At 39.4% G+C, this 23122-nt stretch overlaps 1 protein-coding gene across 2 annotated transcripts in view; it reads left to right on the top strand.

Annotated features, from left to right (window-relative positions):
• Positions 1-23122, top strand: part of TAF2 (TATA-box binding protein associated factor 2) — a 104290-nt gene that overhangs the window by 51709 nt on the left and 29459 nt on the right. For both annotated transcript variants that reach the window (XM_019552290.1, XM_019552296.1), the window contains 10 exons: positions 1283-1418; positions 2529-2683; positions 4449-4563; positions 4717-4826; positions 5980-6045; positions 7709-7961; positions 13355-13495; positions 14676-14786; positions 17914-18107; positions 19027-19166. In XM_019552290.1, the coding sequence (XP_019407835.1) occupies positions 1283-1418; positions 2529-2683; positions 4449-4563; positions 4717-4826; positions 5980-6045; positions 7709-7961; positions 13355-13495; positions 14676-14786; positions 17914-18107; positions 19027-19166 (1421 nt within the window). The remainder of the gene's footprint in view (positions 1-1282; positions 1419-2528; positions 2684-4448; positions 4564-4716; positions 4827-5979; positions 6046-7708; positions 7962-13354; positions 13496-14675; positions 14787-17913; positions 18108-19026; positions 19167-23122) is intronic.

The following is a 23122-nucleotide window of genomic DNA, read 5'->3' as shown; positions in this document are numbered from 1 at the left end:
GATTTGGATTGCCCGACCACTAGCCTAATGGCTGTTCTGGGATTTGATGTCCCTTTTTCTTTCTGGTTTCTATCCTGATCTGAGTCACTTTTCCAATGAATGCCTTGTTGAAACCATGTTTCAATGAAGAAAATCAGTTTGGTGAAATCAGTTTTTTCTGATGGAAAAATATTTCTCACAAATTTTCTTCTGAGGGCAAAGTGACAAATAAGCTTTATTATGACTGAAATATAAAACCTATCGGATACTGGTCAGTTCAGAATTACTTATGAGAACTTTGTCTTCTTGTAGATGTTATCTCATGGCCTTTCATTAATTGGACAGATAGCAAAACAATATAATATAAACATGGTTAAGCACAGTATTTTTTTATCAAAACTTCTCTCTTGTTCAAATGCATGAGCACTGTGGTAGGATGACTAATTAAATGTCCAACTAAAAAAATATACTGAAAAATTTGACTCCCTCTCTGAATTAAAAACAAATGTATACCAAAAAAAAAAACAAAAAAAAAGGTGCCTCTTGATCTCCACTATTTCAGTACAATTGATACTCTGGTTTCTCTTCAAGTCACATAAATCTACATGCAACAGTATCTAGCATGCAAGTCTCTGCATTATTTGGTTCAAGAATAATGAAACATTATTTAGATGGCACATTTAAAAATACAATCTATATGTTGACTCTTGCCATCTAGGAATAGATATTTTGTTTCATTTTATTTAAAAAAAAATCTCTGAACTTATAAGTAAGGCAACAGAAATGTTTGATCTGGTTGGTGGAACAATTTTTTGCTTTCTAAATAAATATTTTATTTTAAATATACAGTATTCACAATCACTTTTAAATGAAAAGAAGCAAGGATTTCTTAGGGTGATGTCTTTTATTGGACCAGCTGCATAGTTGGAATAGAATTAGCTAAGCTTTTGATTTGAAGACATTCTTCATAAAGTCATTGGGGGAGACATAAAAGCCAAAATTTCAAGTAGTTCTTAGCTTTCAGCTGCCAGATCCCCTTTCTGCAGGGTACTCATTAAGATTAATACTAGATGCTCTTTGTGGCTGTAATGTTGCTCTTAAAAATGTAGTTATGCCTTATTCATGAGCTGTATATAATATGCATATGCCTGTACCTACTTTTCATGGTAGGCTTATGATGCATTGGTTTCAAAGAGCAGAAGCAATATGAATATTCTGTATGTTGCAGTTTGTATTATTAATGCATGGGTATCGTTAGGATCTTGATGTAAGAAGTTCATATTATTTTGATTTTACTTTGCAGCCCTGCATCACATCTACATTTTTCTATAAAACACCCTCACACATTGTCCTGGGAATACTACACTATGTTCCAGTGTAAAGCCCATCTTGTTATGAGACTGATAGAAAACAGGATTAGCATGGAGTTCATGCTACAAGTAAGTGTTTAAATGTGATTCTTATATGAAATCTATTGCCTGTCTTAAAGTGCAGTTTTGTTCTGCATGTGATATTTTTTAAAAAAATCATCATGGAGTTCCATATGTGTTTGTTTTGGTAGTTTCAAGATAATATAGGTTTAGATCGCATGTAAACTGGATTGTGCAAATCAGGTTCATAATTACTCTTTCAAATGACTGGTAATAAGAGCTTTGCTTTTTAAAGTGTCCCTGCACTGGCAGCTTTGTAATTCCATTGTCTTTAGTGCGTTGCTTCCGCTCATGGAAACTTAGTAAATAATTTTTGTTTCTGTACAATAAGATGGTGTTTCCTGCCCATGAATGGAGACCTAAAACATAATACAAATACAGGGGTGTCAGTTCCTTTGGCCCTGCAGACTGAATCTGGAAATTGGGGCTTTCCATGGGCCAGTGACCCATTGGCGGTTGCAGTGGCATTAATCCCTGTGTCTCTGTGGCTACTAATGCCATGGTTTCAGTGTAGTTCCAGAACCCGGGGAGTTAACGCTGCTGTAGCTCATCTCCATCCTGCCATGTGTCCCACCCCCTGCTATTTTAACTTGTCACCAACCTTTGTAGCCAGATAGGTAGGTAGCTAGCTAGCTAACCTCCGTTTCAGCTGCAGAGGGAGTAGGGAGGCTAGTGACATTAACTCTCTGGTTTCCTGGGTTCCAGAGCTGCACTGAAACAACAGCTCAAGTAGCTCCAGGGATTAATGGTGCCACTGTAGGAGGCTGGCATCTGCAGTAATGAGCCTTGTATGCCAAATCCCAAAGGTGGGTAGTCCCAAACTACAAAAAGCTGCACAGGCCAAACAGCTCCTCCCTGCCCCTTGCACTTGGTCCTTGTCATGGACAGTATGTTTGATGCATCTGAAGTAGTATAATAAAATAATAATAATAGTTGGTCTTCAATGTTTGTACATTCTTTATTCAGTCATTTTGTGGCATTAACAGGAGCATTAAGGCAGTGTCTGAGAGTTATAGAACAATCTAATTCATATTAGAATTTACTGAAGACAAATTGGCTTAAAAATATAGCAAATTAACTTCTCTCGCTCCAAATTATGCTAACTTTTATCTTTTTTAGGTTTTCAACAAGCTGTTGAGTCTGGCCAGCACTGCATCGTCTCAGAAGTTCCAGTCACACATGTGGAGTCAAATGTTGGTTTCCACATCTGGGTTTTTGAAATCCATCTCTAATGTCTCTGGCAAAGACATCCAGCCTTTAATAAAGCAATGGGTGTATCCTTTTTATTCTAGTTTGGGATTCTGCTGGGGAAGTGAATAAGAAATGTAGCTTTTCATTGGCACTTTTATAGAAATGTGCAATAAGGTGTAAAATAATTAAGCTCTAAGCAGAGTCAAAAAATGATAACTTTTAAATTAAAAATAGCCCCAAACTGCTGATTCAGATTCGTTTTATAGTGACTTACAATATTTTTTCTGATCTGAGGTTATTGTTCCTTTTCAAGACTAGAAGGGGGTTGCTGTGTTTTTCATTTTTATCATTAGTGAAGTTACTTTGAAAGAAGCACAAGAACTCTAGTGGAATTAAAGGTCAAACTACATTACAGAGGTCCAAGGGGCACTTCCCCTCAGAAATATGCTCAAGTCTGACATGGAAAATGCTATAGTCTGGTATATTTTCAAATGTGATTTCCAGTAAATCAACCTAGAATAAGTAATGTTTAATAGCAGATAAGTAGCTAAAACCATGCTACTAATTAATAGTTTGGTAGGGGTGGTGTATTATAAATATAAACTTTATGACAGTAGTACCGTATGTTGATATGCTGATTTAAAGTACCGAAAACATAATAGTTTTCTTAATTCAGTAGGGGAACACTAGGATTCTTGTGCAGACCAATTTGAAAATTAGAATGAATAAATTAAATACTTTAGTAGGGTCCATACAAAAAATTTGATGGGTATGTTTATACAACATATTTCTCAGTCTTGATATATTGTAAATTTTCAAGTTACTTAGATCCTCTTCTATTTTTATTTATTTATTGCTATTGTACTGTCAACTAATCTGGTTTTTAACTGAGAGGTGTATACAAGTGTTACTTGTGGTAAAATAAACAATATTACATCAATATAAATTGAGTACTAATATTCTGACAAATACAAACAGTTTTTTATACCGTGAGTAACATAATTAACAAAGCAGGAACAATATAGCTGTCAAAAGTCACTAAAAGAGAATTTAATTGCCATTTATGATTCAGGATATGAAATGTTTTATTCCCTGCCCTCTATTTTTTTACCTATATTATTTCTAGACTAGATAAGTGCATTTCAGGGTTGGATTTTTATAGTGAATACTTGTCCCACAAATGAAAACTTAAACTATCATAGGAATGTTTAGGTAGAACTGTCAACTTGCTAAAATAAAACACTGATGGAAATCATTACTCATTTTGATCCTGCTGTAAGTTTCAAACTTCCAAACACTCCCATAGTGATCCAGGTGGGGAAAAAAGACTATAAAATAGATGTTGTGTGCAGTTTCATCAGAAATAAACTGAAACCTTTTCACTTTCCATCTGACATTTGTTTAGCTGAAACATACAGCAGAACAAACATGCTTACTATTAGTTATCACTCTGAGACATTATTTCTCAAGGAGATGTGAGGTCACTTGTGGAATAATACAAATTTTTATAGCTTTGATGGAGAATATTAACTAAATTCCACACTCTTAAATATTCTGGAAACAGTTCTGTATTTTAAAATCTTACATAATATGTAATCATTTAAACAATGGACTATTTAAAAAAAAAAAAAAATTCCTGAGGATACTCCCTTGCCATACTGTGTTTTATAACCTACATTACAACTAGAGAAATCCCAAATAGTCTTGACTCTACTTTTCTCTGAATTTCTTGTTACAGGAATCTTTTGATAGGTAACCATTAGTTTTGTGTAATGTGTTTCTTTAAACCTTAATGTTTGCTTATCATCACTATATATGATGTGCTAAAATTCCTATACATTTCATTAGGGATCAGAGCAGTGTGGTAAAATTTTACGGCAGTTTTGCATTTAATAGGAAACGAAATGTATTGGAATTGGAAATAAAGCAAGACTACACGTCTCCTGGGACCCAGAAATATGTGGTAAGACTCATCTTTTGTACTTTGTTTATAATATACTGTATACATGCATTTCTGCACAGACATTTATATACATTAGGTTTATGCTTTATATTAGAAACTATTCATTCCTGTTGCACTGCAATGAATAGTGTAATGAGTCTCCACCTTCCTCAGGGTCCTCTTAAAGTAACAGTGCAAGAACTAGATGGATCTTTCAACCACACGTTGCAGATAGAGGAAAACAGTCTCAAACATGATATACCCTGCCATTCCAAAAGCAGGAGGTAAGAAATAGATATGGGGAAATACATATTTACAGTGTGTGTGTGTGTGTGTGTGTGTGTGTGTGTGAATGCATGGTGTGGTAAATGTGAAATATACATTTTTTTGTAAATTTGATAATCTAGTTGCAAAAGTTCTTAAATTTTGTTATGATCTAATTGGAAAATTGTGTGTGTAACGGAGGAGACTTTAGTAATATCTAATTTTTAACAAACAACTCAAGGAAATGCCTCTGGGAAGTACCACCAAAAAGGAACATTGGAAACAACAAATAAATCAGGACAGTTGGATTAAAAAATTTATAATTGTCCTTGTTCATAAGTGTCAAGACCATGTTACTTAAGCTAATATGCAAGAAATCAAATTCTGTATCCAGAAACAATTCTTAAAAGAAAACAACAAAAAAACACACACTTCAGGCCCAGCTCTGCAAATGTATGTATGTTTTAGACTCATAGGATGAAATTGTTCCAGTAAGTTCTAGGCCACAAACAGTTATTACACTTTTACCAGTCTAAGTGATTGGAAACCAATCTATACCTGTGTGATGGAGGCTTTCCCGGGGCTAGATCTCTTGTTGGCCTGCACGCCTGCCTAGGGCAGTCTGCCCTGACTCACCTGCCTTGTGTTGAATGTTACCATGATATATTAAACGGGAGGCTGCCCATTCATTGTCCTGATGCCAGGGGGCGCTGTCCACAGCTCCATACCTGTCCTACACTGTGGCCCATGCCAGTTCTTGATTTGAGCCAGAGTAAAAGAGAAAGGGATTCGAGTGATTCCTTAATATCCCGACAGCCTTCCCCAAAGAATAATTACTGTTGGAGTTGCTCAGAAAGTAACAATGTGAATCTGAACACCATGGTACCTTCCCACCAATACAGTGCAAAAAAAATCAAAGTTCACAAGAAGAACTTTAAGGCAAAGAAATCTCTCTAATACCATTTCCTGGGACCAGCATCACCAAAGGCTGTAGTCAGTACCACAGGCAGAGGGAAACTTAAACCCTTCAATTTAATTGCATCTTTAATGGGTTAGTGTACAATTGTCTTGTGTTATATTTAAACATATATAAACATTAAAATATTACTATCAGCATAGTTACTGAAGATTTTTTTAACCCTGTGTAATATCCTATTTTTTCTAATAACACAGAAATAAGAAAAAAAAGATTCCATTGATGAATGGAGAAGAGGTGGACATGGATCTTTCTGCAATGGAGTAAGTTGGTTTGAAGATAAAGGGGTACAGTGTCTTTATACATGCACAGAACTCTCATATTCATATATGCCCCAGGTGCATTTTAAATACATTTCTGGTAATATTTTTTTCAGTTTATTATTGCAGTTTGTTCCTATTTAGATGTATATAATAAATGTATACTGTGTTTCTTTGTATATTAATTTTAGAGCCGTTCGGCTGTACGGAAACGGCATGAATTCTTGTCCAGAGTGAAGGCCTAATGTTGTTTCTTTGAGGTTGAGGTGGTGTCACTCTCAGAACTTCTTAAGTAATATGCTCCTTCGTTATACTACTTGTGCTTAGAATGATCCATCTCATTCCTGACTCTGGAAAGCTGGTGGCCTGTTGTTGGTCTTAGAGAATCAATTGTCTGCAGCTCCTGAAAGGAATGCCTAATTGCCTGTTTCTCTTAAAACAAATGGAGATTCTATATCATTTATGTTTAACATATGACTGATCATCTGAATTTTTCATTTGAGAATTTATTTTAACAATTTTATTTCTGGAAGTCAAATAGACAAATAATGTTAAAAAATAGTTCAAGTATCCTGTACATTAGAAGAAATTAACACAATAAGCTCTCTAAGTGATTCTGGTCACTTATGGTCTGACGGCTATAGTAGTGCCCTAGGGACTTGAAAAAGAACTTGGGTTCTTCTTAGTGAGTTGCTGTGTGGCCTTGGCAAGTCACAGAATCTCTCCATACCTTTGCTATCTTCTCTACCTTCTCTATCAAGAAATTCATTTACTTCTGCTCCATGTTTTGCTCTCCTTTTTTACAGAAGTGCACCAGTTTTATTTCATGTCTCCTCCATATGCTTAGGAGGAAACCTCCTTGTTTTTGTATATCATGTAAGCTTTTTTTGTTGTTTAAATCTCCCTCAAGCTTACTCCTTTTGGTTTAGCCATTCATTGATAGCAACCAGCCTGATCTCAATTCTAGCTGGTCTTCAGTTTATATGTATCAGCTTATGCACATATTTATTAATGTGCACTCTTAGTCCTTGTTGGTTACCTTCTTTCTCCTCTGCCTGTTCATTGTTTTGTCTTAATCTTGTAGATTTCACAACACATCTTGGGACAGTAGACCCTCTTTGCCTCTCATCAGCAGTGTGCAGTGGTGTTTCTATATAAATAATGCAGTCTAAATTACCCATTTTGGGCACTGTTGGAGTATTTAAAATTAGGAACTGATTACCATGATAATGAATGAGACCTCCTTTAAATCCTCTGTCAAAGTACTGTAATGTTCAGCACATGATAGTGTTAGGTCTGCCCGCAATATTTCCTTCTCAATATCTAGCATATTGCATAGCATTTCTCCTTTGTAAGATACTCTTAGATCTACTAATGATGGAAAATCACTATTTAAAAGCTAGATATTATTAGCATTACCAAAATAGTCTTTAATTGGCAACTGTGTTGGTCATTTTATCAAAATTTTACCTTCTGTTAAGGAGAAGATTGTGCTATACAACTATCTCAGATGTGGTCACCTAGGGAAAAAATAAACAAAAAGATATAGTCACCTAAACTGTATTTTTAAAAAAATTAATTAAAAAAAACAGGACATCACGTTTTATGTAGTTCTGTGTAGACTTCTAATGTTTAAATAACAAATATTTTGCACTGTTTCCTTTAGTGCTGATTCTCCTTTGCTCTGGATAAGAATAGACCCTGACATGTCTGTACTTAGGAAAGTAGAATTTGAACAAGCTGACTTCATGTGGCAATACCAGCTTCGATATGAGAGAGATGTAGTCGCACAGGAAGAAGCCATTTTGGCATTGGAAAAATTCCCAACTCCAGCATCACGGCTTGCATTAACTGATATATTAGAACAAGAACAGTGTTTCTACCGAGTAAGAATGATGGCCTGCTTCTGTCTTGCAAAGGTGAGATCACATAGCTTGGGAATAATGAGAGAAATCTGCTAGACATTGTAAACATTTGAAAGTGGGTCAAAACTCACCACAATTCTTAAATTGGCTTGATATTTAGCCTGTTAAAGGGGCTTGCCAAGTACATTTTAACATGACTGATTTGAAAGGAAAGCTGTATTATTTTAGTCTGTAAATGGAGACTGCAGAAGGCTTTCATAATAATTGTCAAAATTGAGATGTCAGACATTAAAACCACAAGGGATTTTTCCAGATTTTATTAAGTTGCAGGAATAAAAGATCTTTTGTCTGTATTTTTTCCCAGAGAGCCAAAATACATTTTATTTTGCTGGGAAGGTCCTTGGCTCTTCTTCTAAGAAATCTAAAGTGGTAGATTTCACCTATGCAGCAAGGCAAAGTTTATCATGTGAAGTGAGACTGATGCACCATATTGCTTTAGGTTCAGCGGTGCATAAAAATAATGTATTGACTTCAAGAAGAAAGGAAATACTTTAAAAACAAAATTAATGTTTAAGGAGCTCAGACCTTAAGCAGCAGGTGGAAGGGATAACAGTGAAATATGAAAAATTGATACAAGGAAACATAATCAAGGACTAGTTGAATGCTTGTTGTTACATGGTAGGCTTACTGGCTAGGTACAGACATTCAAAAAACCCGAGGTGGAATTGATTTAAGTTGTGTTTTTGTAAGTATGGTGATGAACAGAACATACCTTTGCCCTTTGGTAGGGGGGCAAATCTTAGACCAGGCTCCATCATCTTTAAACCAGTCTTTGAGCTGGACTTCTGTTCTGTTACGTGTGTATAGACTGGTTTCTGATCATTTATACTAGTAACAGTGTAATATCTGTACTAGGGCATTCTTTCAGTTTGCTTTCTGATATGTATCTATAGAGAGAGATGCTGTATATAATTTCTGGGAGCATATTTATAATGACCAGGTTTTCAAAATCCAAAACTAAGACATTTGTGAAGCAACTTATTTTAGTATCACAAAATAATGATACTGCAAAAAGTTTGTTATGAAAGATGTAAGGATCTTGCACAAAGTGGAAGGATTAATTTTTAATAAATAGGAACAATTTTTATAGGGTCTACACTTGATTGTTTTTTGTACTCTAGAAGCTGCTCGTTACTCTGAACACTCACTCTATTTGCTCCTGATTAAACATAACAAATTTGTCTTGGTATAGCAATGTAAACAAAGTAGTACCTACAAAGAGGGACTGTTATTTCACAGAAAAAATAGGTCCTTGCCTTCTAAGTTTTATGATTTGAGAGACAAAGGAGGCTCTAGAGTAAAGCAGTGGAAAGACGTGGAAGAACATATTTGTAGATATATGATTATGCAGCTACTGAGAAACAAAGTTTGCATTGTAGAGCCAGCTTCAGCTCCTTCTGTTAGTAATAAGAAACAGTTAAGAACATATAGAAGTGCCATATTGGTTCAGACCAACGTTTTTATCTAGCCCAGTATCCTTTCTCAAACAGTAGCATGTAAGAGATGTTTTAGAAGGGAAAGTATATGTATAAGGCATGTCTAGTGTAACCCTTGTCATACCTTCCCTGCTATCAGCCATCATTATTAATCAATATTGGAGGATACATTTTGACTGTTTTATTTAATGGACCTTTCCTTAAGGGATTTCTAATCTCTTTATTTAACTTGATTATAGTTGCCTCTACAACCCTCTGTAGCAATGAGTTCTACAACTAGGTACTGTAAATAAGTACTTCCTCTAGTTCACTATTTCTCAACTCATGGGTTGTGACCCAAAAGTGGGTTGCAAGAATATATGAAAAGGGTCATGAACAAACTTTAAGAAAAGGATCACCAACATTTAAAAATGATTTTCCTTTTAAAGGAGGAAAACATGGGAAACCATGGCTTTTCCCTTGCAGGCCAGCAGGCTTCTTGGGCCCACCCTGCCCCACACACTGGGGAGTTGAAGGTCAGGGGGCAGCAGGTCAGGAGTGCGGGGCAGTGGGTTGGGACTGGCCATCCATGATTACAAATGGCTCATGGTACAAAAAAGGTTGAGAACCACTGCTCTAGTTTGTTTGAAACCTGTCCAGTGTTAATTTCAGCAGCTGTCCCTGCCACTTGTATTCTGGGCTGTCCCTACCACTTGTATTCGGAAGGCCTTTGACACTGTCTCTCACCCCGTTCTCATTAAGAAACTGGGGGACTGTGGTGTTCACACCTACACAGTCAAATGGGTCGCCAGCTGGCTGGAGGGCTGTACTCAGAGAGTGGTAGTGGATGGGTCATATCCGACCTGGAGGGATGTGGGCAGTGGGGTCCCCCAGGGCTCGGTCCTCGGGCCCGCACTGTTCACATCTTCATCAGCGACTTGGACAAGGGGGTAAAAAGCACCCTGTTCAGATTTGCTGACGACACTAAGATGCAGGGGGACGTGGGCACATTAGAAGGAAGGAATAGGCTGCAATCAGACCTAGACAGGTTACAGGGGTGGGCGGATGAGAATAGGGTGGGATTTAACACTGACAAGTGCAAGGTGCTCCACCTGGGGAGGAAGAAGCAGCACCATACCTACAGGTTGGGGAACTCCCTTCTTGTCAGTGCAGAGGCAGAAAAGGATCTTGGAGTCATCATTGATGCCAAAATGAACATGGGCCGGCAATGTGGGGATGCAGTCAGGAAGGCTAACTACACCTTGTCATGCATCCACAGATGCATCTTGAGCAGGTCCAAGGAGGTGATCCTCCCCCTCTATGCGGCACCGGTCAGGCCGCAGCTGGAGTACTGCGTCCAGTTCTGGGCACTGCACTTCAAGAGGGATGTGGACAACACAGACGGTCCAGAGGAGGGCCACTCACATGATCAGGGCGCAGCTGGGCAGGCCCTGCAGGGAGAGGCTACGGGACCTGAACCTGTTCAGCCTCCACAAGAGAAGGCTGAGGGGGGATCTAGTGGCCTGTTACAAACTAGCCAGAGGGGACCAGCAGGCACTGGGGGAGTCCCTGTTCCCCTGAGTGCTACCAGGAGTGACTAGAAATAACGGTCACAAGCTGGCAGAGGGTAAATTCAGATTAGACATCAGGAGGTGCTACTTCATGGTCAGGGCGGCTAGGGTTTGGAACCGGCTTCCAAGGGAAGTAGTGCTGGCTCCTACCCTGGGGGTCTTTAAGACAAGGCTAGACAATCACCTTGCTGAGGTCGTTTGACCCCAGTACTCCTTCCTGCTATGGCAGGGGGTTGGACTTGATGATCTGCTCAGGTCCCTTCTGACCCTACTAACTATGAAACTGTGGGATTTGGTCAATAACAATTCCGTATTCACTTTGTTGGTCCAACTTTAACAGCTTAATAACAGTTCTAATTTTGAAGTTGGTTTAATTTTAACAAAGACTAAAACTTTGACATCTTCTGTAGCTTGTAGTGAGCCAAAACAAGGTTTCCTGTTTGTGTTCTTTTGAAAAGTGGATGGATCTTAACTGGAGTTGCAGTTACTATTGTGAAACTTCTTTTTGTCTAATTGGGTTTTCATTTTGATGCATAGAAGAACTAGGTGATGATCAAAGATAACTTGAATTAGTCCACTTCAGTTAAACATGTTTCAGGTGCTTCTGCACAATACCATTTAAAAATTTTAGCAGAAGAAGTAGCCAAGTGATATGTTAAGCTCTAGTTGTCAGATTTTGGTAGCATTTGAATTAACAGCTTTTTGGGTCTGATTTTTAATAAATATATACCACAGTTGCAAAATAGATTGCTACATTCCTTAACCAAGTAATTTTTCTTTTGAATGAAGTAGCATCAAAAGTGAGGAAAATATAATAATCTTTATGGTTTATAAAGCACCTAATTACTGGAGAGAAGATTCTGGAGAGAACTGGAAAATGGATTTCTTGCATACTACTGGTTCTCTTCAGTGAAGTGTCTCTGATCCTTTAATTATTCCTTTTCTTCCAAGGAAACAAAGGTGCTGTTGTCCTAATGACCCTGGATAGACGTTCTGCTTTAAAGAGTTCCAGAAACCTTTGAAACACTCCAAACATATGCATGCCTGAATAAGCACTAAACGTATGCGTACCTGAATAGAATATGCACGTTAAAAATGATCAAAGTGCTTTAAAAATGATTCCCTTAAAAATGAGGAACATTTGAAGAGCTTCCTGAAATGTCAGTGTGCCCTAAAGGAGCAATGCAGGGAGTTAGTTGGTTCTCCAAGAGTCCACGGTGTTCTGCCTTCCCCTCCTACGCAGGGGGAGAGGCAGAAGTGGTGAGCACTCTCCTTTGCGCTTGGCTGTAATCCTCCAGCCCCCTACAGAGAACCATTCCGGGGGGCTGAAGCGAAGGATTCCCTTCATGCCTCTTGGCATCTGATAGTCTTAGGTTCTATAGGACAGCCAAGCACACAGGAGAATGCTGATTGATTGCTTGCACCTCTGTCCCGCCACAGAGGGAAGCGGGGAATAGAATACTGATGGATGCTGGAGGACTGAGAAACTGACTGCTATACCCTCTGTCTGGAGTGTAAAAAGCTCTATGTGCCATTGCAGCAGTTTTGAAGCGCTTCAGCTGAGGGGGGTATGGGGGAAGGGTGGTGACAAGGAACAGCACACATTTTATTCTGCTTTGCAGTGCTAACATTTTTTTTTTCTCTGCTCTTCTACGGAGGGGCCTATATCAAAGTCAAAACTATACTCCATCCTTGCTGTTGAATTGTAGGATACAATGGGCACTGCTGTTAACCTAAACATTCTGTCAGCGAATATAGTTGATTTGTTTTCTGTGGACTTTATTTCATACAAACAAGATCAATGATCAGGCTGCTGAGCAGGAGTGATAACAGTTTTATTCTTATGGAGCAATATCCTTACATGAAAACAGATCAAACAACAAGACTTGTTTCGCTGCATAATCTGTTCATGGTCCATGACTAAAACTAGACAGAAGGCTGACGTGTCTTGTACTCATAGGGTGGTCTTTTGCTCTTGAGGTGGTTGAGACATAGTTGAAGTCTAGGCTGAGGTTATTGGCAGGGTAAACTTGGGAAGCTGGCATTGCAAATACCTCTTCCATCACTGGCTTCTGTAGAGACAGAAAAATTGGCTGAATGACTACAAAATATTTGTCTAAAATATAAAGGGGGGGAAATAATTAAAAACAGAAATTGATCATGAAAAGATTATTTATTGCAGACCTCCTGTAAGTAAAATGATTTATAGGAGGTATGTTGAAGATGGTGGTGAAAGGTTGGCTAGTGTAAGATTGTATATTTGTTGAAAAAAATATAGAACATTCTGTCCAATTATTGTATTTTTTTTTTATTCTGGGAAATAAATGTGAGTTTTTGTTCAGCCTAAGGTAAACTTAAAATGGTGACCGTAATGTGCAATCCATTCCTCTTAATTATATAGATTGCAAATTCCATGGTAAGTACATGGACAGGACCACCAGCCATGAAATCACTCTTTACCCGAATGTTTTGTTGTAAGAGTTGTCCAAACATTGTGAAGACCAACAACTTCATGAACTTTCAGAGCTACTTTCTACAAAAGGTAAAATGTTTTTTCTCATAATATTTTTGGAAGATACACAAGACAAGTTATTTTCTACAAATGGCAATCTCCAGAGCACAAAAAGCAAAAAATACTTGCCCATTGCAAACAACCTAAATTCACTTGTTTGCTTTTCAGTCATAGGCTTGTGATTGTTATGACTTTTCTAATAAGGTCTGTTATTCTTGATTCTTGTCAGCCAGCAGTAAATTTAAAAATTGTAATAATCCTTCTTTCTGGACAGTAATTAATAAATTGTTGGTTCTCCTGAACAGAGAACTAAAAGGAAAAAAGAATGACTTAGGTATGTGAGACTGGTCTTTAAGAGAACTAAATTGCAATTAATTAACAATTTAATAAAAACAGTTTTTTTGTTCTTTTTACGTTTAAGAATTTGTATGGTTTGTCAGCTGACATAATCAATGATCTTATGGAATTAACGATTGTAACAATTATGACTTGTTGCATCTTAATTTTTTTTTAACTTGTATTGTAAAATTCATTATACAAAATTGCCTTTATACCACCTGTCTAATGTGGTTAGCATAATGAAATTCCAGTCATGATGCAACCTGTAGGTTTATTGTTTTAAAAAAAAAAAGAAAAAGAAAAAAACATTGACAGGGGTTTTCTACTGAGCTATAATTAGTAGGAGGGGATTTCTGTCACTACATAAGTTATGCTCTCCAAATACTAATTTTATTCCTGTTTCCTTCACATTTCCCTTGCTATTTATCCCTTCTTCTCCTCTCCCTGTCATTTCAGCCTTTTTTGATGTTCTTGCAACTTCTAATTATTTTGACCTTAGTTTATCTTCTTCCATTATTTTATCAGTTGAGTTTTTCTACACCACCCTCAGGCTCCTAAACTTTTAACTTCTTGTGTTTTTTCTTTTAACATCTTGGGACTGACTTACCCATTTACCCATCAACTTCTTGGCTTGCTTACTCAGAACTACCTCAAGTTTGGGTACATTAGAGTTGATTTATTTTTAAGAAATTACATACCAATCTGATTTAAAAAATTCTGTAGCCCCTACAGGGTCCTTTTTTAAATGTCTTTTGAGATATTTGCTATTGTAATTAGTCATTGCTCACTATTTCTGATTTTAAATATTTAGATTTGCCCAGCTAATTTAAGAATTGGCTTAGTTTATAATGGTTTTTAATTTATCACACAGACTATGCCAGTTGCTATGGCCTTGTTGAGAGATGTTCATAACCTCTGTCCTAAAGAGGTTTTAACATTTATTTTAGATCTAATCAAGTACAATGACAACAGGAAAAATAAGGTAAAGCACTTATCTACAAACTTTTATTTATTTAATAATAATAGTTATGTAGTATAAAGATGAATTCTTTTTTTCACTACTATGTAATATAATACTGTTATGTCATAAGTCAAAAAAACAAACAAAAAACCCTAACAGGTGGGATCTTTGGTAGGGCTTCAAGTCTTGTGTTTTATTTTGGGGGTTTTCCACTGATTTAAACTCACCAGAGTTACTGAATATTCTCTAGCTGCCTATTCTTAAGTATCATCATCTTTTTAAATGTGGAATGCCACTAAAACCAGTCTGATTTTTTTTTTTCAGATATACTAAATCACTCATTAATTTCAGGGGGAAATGTATGCATACAAACTCAGAAGGCAGGCAAGGTTCTTTGGGTAGATGGTGGTACCTTTTTATTAGACCAACTAAAAAGTTGGAAAAAGATCTTTGCAAGCTTTTGTGCACAGACACCCTTCTTCAGGCATTGAGAGACTGCTGTTGTTCTGAGATCTCCAAGGTAGAAAAGCAGCTAAAAGTGTGTCAAGAAGTCTGAAAATGTAAATAGGTGGAAATTTGGAAGACAATGGGTAGTGTTGTATATGAATCTTGTAAGGCTAAAGCAAGGCTTTGTAGTGCTAAAGTGAGGCCATTTCCTTGTCCTTTCGCCTCCATTTCATAAAAGCGGACACAGCACGTACGAGATGGCTGGGGGAGGTGCTGTGTATGGGGTACTGATAAGCTGTGAAATTAGCTGAATCCAGTCAACAGAGGAAACTTGAAGGCGGTACAAGGATTGTTTTCGTAAGATAAGATGCATCTTGGCAAGAATATATGGGGCATGTTGTCACGAGAGTTAAACTTTGGTGTTCACGCTCACAGTGCCACTTGATTGGATAGAATAGGGATTTAGTTAATAGATAATTGGGTATTTTTATGAGCACGAGTTAATCATGAACTAATGCTGACATACTAACAAAGTATAAAATAGTATTATATCTGGTAGGCGGGGTCCCTCCTCGGAGGCACCTCGCTGCAGCGAATAAAGATTCTGTATCTGACTTTGGATACTTGCTCTGTGTGATCATTTCCCCAGCCTAGAGCGAACTGTACGTGGCTTTAAGAGCGTAATTCGTAACGGTTCTTAATTTGTAACAGTAGAGATAGGAGGGGAGGTGGGGAAGGGAGGGAAAAGTGTGAAGGAATGCAGGTCTTCAGCTAAAGGCAGGTTACCTGGTGTGTTAGCTGTCATGCAGGTTGTGTGTCATAAATCCAGTGTCTATATTGAGTCCATGATTTTTTGTATCCAGTAGATTTATGAAGCGAAGTTCATAGGCTCGTCTATCAAAGGTGTTTTGTATGTTCCCTTTGAGGATTAGAACTGAAAGATCGGAGATGGAGCGATTGTGGGGATTTTGAAAATTGCACACCCTTTGTTATGACGCATTGTTCTTCTCTGGAACCTGTATGGAAAATCCTCAAACAATTGCAACCCATACTAGAAGAAGACCCAATTCTTAAAGAGATCTTTGCAGAACCACCCATCCTGGTCTTCAAGCAAGCGCCAAACCTTGCTAACCTCATCACCAAAAGCAAACTTCCTATGACCCAAACCACATGAAATAGATCTAGACCATGCCAGGACAAGAAATGTAAAACGTGCCAACAGATCTCCATCAGTCCCATAATAACTACACCCCACAACAGAACAGTTGCCATTCCTGGTGTAACAATCACCAGTCCTGGATCTTGCACCTGCTCCTCCAGAAATGTAATACATTTCATCCAGTGCACCAAATGCCCTAGAATGCTAGAATAAATGTACGTTGAAAATCCATCAAGGACAAAAATACCCAGTTACCTGTGGGTGCACACTTCTCACAAGACAATCAGTCCCTCTCTGATCTCTCAGTTCTAATCCTCAAAGGGAACTTAAACTTTAAAACACTTTTCATAGACGAGCCTGCAAACTTCACTTCATAAATCTACTGGATGCAAAAAATCAGGTACTGACTGTAGACATTGGATTTATGACACATTATAACCTGCGTGACATCTAACACACCAGGTAACCTGCTTTTAACCTGCATTCCTTCACACTTCTTCCCCTTCCCTAACCCTCCCACCCCACATCCTATCTCTACCCATTGTCTTCCAAGCTTCCACCTGTTTGCATTTTCGTAGCCTTCTTGTCACACTCCTAGCTGCTTTTTGATCTTGGAGATCTCAGAACCACAGCAGAGTCTCCAGTGCCTCAGGAAGAGTGTTTGTAGCCCAAAGCTTCCCAAGAAAGCTGTGTTAACTGACACCCCTGGGGAATGGGGGGTGCTGGATAACCAAATATGCTGGTTACCTGAGAGGCCTGAACAGGCATCTTTGCCTGTTTGGACCACTGCTCCTCCCGCCACATCAGTGTGCTGAGAGACAGGGGGGGCCCCAGGCACACTGAGGACAAGCTGCTATGCCCCGGGCCATTGGGGCTTGGCAGCACAGGCTGCTTTGCCCTGGGCCACAGGGGCTCAGCAAAACCAGAATTGCCATGGTGGGCACTTGCGGTTTCACTTTTGCCCCATTGACTGGCGTGCCGGTTAATAGAGCATGCCAGTTTGTAAGGTGCTGGATAATGTGGCTTTTGCTGTATTTAGTTGGTCTAATAAAAGATATCACATCTTCCCAAAGAACCTTGCTTGCCTATGTCCTTAGACGAACATGGCTACAACCAACAACCCTACCATCTCAGAACGTTTAAGTGACTAAAAAAGGAGCAAAGCATCTCATGTTATGTGCCCATGTCTGAAAAAGTAGACTTTGTTCAGCTTTAGTATATTAGGGAAAATTTCTATTCATAAAGCTTTTTGCAGATCACTGTATAACTATATACAGATTTTTCACATTAGATTTTCAGTTGAGGGTAAAATGATAAAAAACTGCTCTGTCTGTCATCCAAGTTCAAAAATATGTGGCCTATCCAATAAACCATTCATTTAAACAGCCAGTATTTTATTTTGTGTTGTAGTATATCACGCTTTGGACCTGTATTGTTATGTACAGCAGAAAATTGATATAAAGGGTTTTAGTGTTGTATGTGTATTTAAAAAATAACAATGCTTGTGGTCTCTTTGTTCAAGGGGTGCTCCTTTTGATTTAGTTTTCAGATAATTACTATCGTGCTGAATTGATAGATGCATTAGCCAACTCTGTAACTCCTGCGGTCAGTGTGAACAACGAAGTCCGAACTCTGGATAACTTAAATCCTGATGTTCGACTCATTCTTGAGGAGATTACACGGTTCTTAAATATGGAAAAGCTTCTGCCCAGTTACAGGCACACTATTACAGTCAGGTATGATTTAAAAGTTCGTAAAGTTAGAATAGATCTAGTCATATTTATCCTGGTTTTTTTACTACTCTGTTTTGTTGCCAATACTGATATTTATTTTGACCTCTAATTGTTTTTACCTTAATTTATCTTCCATTATTTTCAGTTGAGTTTTTGTACACAACCCTCAGAATCCTAAACTTTAACATCTGCTCTTTGTATGTTTTTTCATTTAACATCTGGGCCTTTTTGACCTTACTAGCTCTAGTCTTAAATGGTATGTTCTTTCCATTTGAAATGTACAAAAAAGGACATTAACACAATGTAAACAAAATTATTGAAATACAGAACACTAAAATGCACATGTAAACTTTTTTTTGAGCATATGGCAAGCTATGCAAGGTATTTCAAAACACTGTAATTCAGAAAGTTGAAAACACTAAGAAGAAAATTAAGACCTCAGACCAAGCAAAGGCAAAAACAATGTTAGTACAGCTTTATTGTCAAAAACTATATGCATTTGAGGGTGCAGTCTGAAATGTCTGTGTTTTTAATAGCAATCTTAAATTTGTCACACTGTGTATCATTTGCAATGTACTTAAGACAATTATGCAGAAGATATAATTTTTAATGTACAATATATAGCATACAAACTGTAATGGGCTAAATTCTCTGGTGGCATAAATTGGTGCAATTCTGTTGAAATAAAGGACAGGGAACTTGGTTCGTATTTTCATCTGTGACTTATTTGTGAGTTATATGTGGCATTGGTCTTGAACTCTTAAAAATGCATGATAATATATTAATTTGGGTAATTTGATCCTAGAAAAATTACCAATTTAATATCTTAAATGCTGAAGAAATTGACTTTATTCACAGTGACTGGTGTTCCAAAAGCTTAATGCAGATTTCTTGCCTTACTTCCTAACCTCTTCCCATCTAGCTGTTTGAAAGCCATTCGTGTGCTACAGAAGAACGGCCATGTCCCAAGTGATCCTGCTCTCTTTAAGTCATATGCTGAATATGGACACTTCGTGGACATCCGAATAGCAGCACTGGAAGCAGTTGTTGATTACACAAAAGGTATTTTAAAAATATTTTATTTCACAGAACTCATTATCTAACTGAAAGCCTTAATAAGTGGCCTTAGTAATGTGAAGTAGAATAGCTTTCCATTTAAAGGGGCTGTGAATCAGGAGAGGAGCTGATGTATTGATTCAGGAGAACTTGAGGTTGCTAATAAAACTTTGTTCTAGACAGCAGGAGTTTCATGAAGCTGGGGTAAGTATTGCTTTTTCAGTCTCTCAGACTGAAACATGCCTCCTGGAATGCGTTATACACAGTATAGTAGGCAATGAGAAAAAGTGCTGGTGACTTCCCTTAAATACCATTTTTTTCAAAATGAGAATGATTTATGTTAAGAGGATGTTTCCTGATGCAGTCTTATCTATCCAACCAAAGTTTGTTTTTGCTAATTTTGCTTTCCTTCCTTACTGGTGATTTATAATTTGCCACTTACAGTCAATTCAAGGATATTCATTTCCAGACTGAGGTTGAATTTGGCTGGATGTTTGGTTGTCTGTGGTTTCCCACTGCTTTATGTGGTTTATTTATGACATGTTTCCATTTTGGAGATTGTTTTTGTTTGTTTTTGTTTTTATTTAAAGTGTCTATAACAGGTTTGAGGTAAGGATTCTTCCCAACTTCTAAAATAAGAAAATTACACTTGTTATTTGAATTTAAACTTCAGCATTGGCAAATGTACTATTGGAAATTAATATGTTAAGGATTCAAGCTTTATAAAATGCATACATACAGTACAAGTATATTCTGTTTAGTAGTTGGTACAGCTGGTGTTTTTGTCTTGCTTTGCACAATGGATTTATGGTAGTTCTAATGTCTAAAAACAGGGGTGTTAAACATGCAGCCCGTGGGCTGGATCACCTGGTCTGCAGCCTTAGTAGGGGACCTTCCCTTGGCAGCAGCCAAACTCCTGGATGAAACCTGTGGTGCTAGAGTCCCAGTAGCACTGTGGTTTTTTCTTGCACTGGCAGCCACAGTGCTGCTGGGCTTACAGCACCGTGGCTCTTGCCTGGGTGCTTGGCTGCAGCCCAGAAGCAAGTTGTGTTCAGTTCCCATGGTGCGGCTGGGGCTTCAATGTTGTGGTTCTTACCTGGGTTCTTAGCTACCAAGCTGGCGAGAGCTGTGGCTCTGGAGTTTCACCAGCTTGTTCCTGCATCAGCAGCCAAATGCCTCTGTGAGCCCCAGCAGCCCTGTGGGCAGAAGCCCAGTGCCACAGTTTGTCCCTGCAGCTGCAGTTGAACCCCCCAGGTGTGAGAGCTGTGGTGCTGGCAGACATTCATTTTAAGGTATGATGGGAATCTAATCCCTGATCTCGACAGTCCTCCCTTCTGCCATGCCGAATGTGTATGGCAGGATGTGAGATTTTTGGGATCAGGGATTAGATTTCAATTGCACCTTACTAGCCAGTGCAGTGGGAGCCTAGGATCATGATCTTAGGTCCCCCTTGCGCTAGCATGTTGAAACCCAGTTACCCACAATCAGCTGATTGTCAGTTGGGGCTGAGGACTGAACCAGGATTTGCAACTAGCCCCAGTCCAGTTTCTGGCCCCAGCTGACAAGCAGCTGGTTGTCAAAACCCCAGCTGGAGGGCACGTGTAGTTTTAACTTATCCTTGGAGTCCCCAAGCTCCAAGATGTATAAAACCACATGTGGTGCCCAGCAGGATGGCACATGGGGTTTTTACAGATCCCAGGGCATGGGGATGAGTAAAAACCATGTGTGCCATCCAGCTGGGTGACCTACGTGGTTTTATAAGTTCCAGCACGTAGGGACCTCAGGATCAAGCTATTGCAGCCTGATCCCAGGGTTCGGGGGGGGGGAGGGGAGCAGGGGATGAGCAAAAACCATGCATGCGGGTTTCATAGGTCCTGGTGTGCAGGACCCCAGGTTCAGGCTGCAGCAGCCTGAACCATACTCGGGACAGGTGAGCTGGCAAGAGCCACTGCACTGGAGCCCCAGTAGGACCTCAGGAAGAAGCCTGACACTGCAGCTTGTCATTGCTGCTGCAGCCAAGCAGATGGGGGAGAGCCACTGTGGTAGACCCCCAACAGGAAGAAGCCTGTTGCTTCATTACTGTTCATTACTGTGGTGGCAGTTAAAGTTCCCATGTTGCTGCATTTGTTGCAAAGCAGTAGCCAAGGACCTCCGATGCCAGGCCTCTTCCCACCAGGTCCCTGGTCATCCGGAGCAAGCACCAAGTGGGATGGATCTAGCAGAGGGAGGGGGTTGTTGGGCCCGATCCAGCTAGTAGGGTTAGCCACGTGCTGTTCATCCAGTCCATGGTCCAATCCTGCACCCCTCCTCTGGCCCATGGGACCATTTGAATTTGACACACTTGTTTCATGGGTTTTCCTTACCCAAGTGAAAGGGTGCCTGAAGTGCTGCCTCTGCCAACAGAAGTGCATCATGATGGCTCAAAGTCTCTCACTTTACATTCCTTTTCAAATGTAGTGTCTCATTTGGGAGAGTAATAGAATTTTTTTGTGTCATAACCCTGATTTTGCTTCCATGGGGTACCTTCACAGCATATTACTTCCTCATTTGTTTCTGACTGGAGAATTCACAAGTGTTATTCCAGTACAAACTACTAAAGGAAAAGCATGGTACAGGTCAGATGTTTGGAAAGAGTTTAAAATTTCTCTTTTGAAAGTGTTTTAAGCAACCTTCATGCCATTCCATTTGAAGTCTGTAGTCTGTGGTGAGGTGGACAAAAGACTGGAAAAGTTTATCTTAGGAGACCTGGTGTCTGAGGGAATATATGGCTACCTCCGAGACTGAAAACCTCCTGGCAGAAAGGCCAGAAAGGTTTTGGTGGAAGAAGTGCACAGAATATCATTCTAGTCCTCAGTCAGTCACGTTCACCAAACATTTATGAATAGATCTGCAATTATCCACAGATGCTGTTCAGTGTGCCTTCTAGTGATACCCAGACAAGACTCAGAACTACTCCTTGCTTTATTCTGTGCATCTTTCCCTTCCTGTTTCTCTTATGCTTCCCACTTCTTTTCCTCTTCAGTGAGGAGTACTAATAATGGAAAGGCTGTTGGCAAATGAAAAGCTCATTCACTAATTCACTTTTCTTGTAATCTCAACTGATACAAGTGAAAAGACAAACCAGTGGAAATATTTTTTCATCAATTTTTTTTATATTTGTTCAGTAATGTTTATAGCTAATGATTGAATTAGTAAGACAGTTTTTCAAGTGATTGCTGGATGGGTAGGACTGGAGGAGTTTGCCTTAGATCAGTGTTTCGCAACTGGTAGGTCGCGACCCAAAAGTGGGTCACAGGAATATTTGAAAGGGTCGCGAGCGAGTCCCCAGAAAAACTTGTGAAAGCATGGGTTTCCCCTTGCAGGCTGGCAGAGTTTCAGCATGCAACCAGCTGCTTGGGGTAGCTGGAAGCAGTGGGTGCACATGAGTGCGCACGCAGATGGATGTGGCCAGCATAAAGTGAGGCTAGGTCATGGGAGAAGCCCCAATCTCTGGGCGCAGGTAAGTATGGGGTGCGGGGAATGGAAGTCCAGGGGGCTCTCTGGAGAGCTGTGGGCAGCAAGGGGTGTGTGCGCGTGTGTGTGCACATGCCTGCTGGCACTGGGCACATTGACCTGGCATGAGGCTGTGCCAGAGTTGGGGAAGAAGGTGCCTGGCCCTGCAGTGGGGGAAGGAGGCGGTGGGGGTGGGGGGTCCTTCATAGCAGGGAACTGCGTTCTTGGGCTGGCAGCATGGGGCAGTGCCCATACACACAGGAGCCCACACTCGCTGTTCGTGCAGGGGACTCCATATTGCAAGTGAGGGGCACCAGCATGGCCCATGGGGCAGGGGGCTGTTTGTTAGAGCAAGGGGCACCAGCAGGACCAGGGGTCTGTTGCTTGCGGGTTGGGGGGGTGAGCAAGGCCAGGGGGCCTGTTTCTTGGGGGTTGGGGGTGCTAGCAATGCCTGGGAGCTGTGGCTTGAG

Source organism: Crocodylus porosus, unplaced genomic scaffold (assembly GCF_001723895.1).
Source record: "Crocodylus porosus isolate Cpor-Errol unplaced genomic scaffold, CroPor_comp1, whole genome shotgun sequence".
Classification (NCBI taxonomy): Eukaryota; Metazoa; Chordata; order Crocodylia; family Crocodylidae; genus Crocodylus; species Crocodylus porosus.
This window is presented reverse-complemented; position numbering and strand designations above follow the sequence as displayed.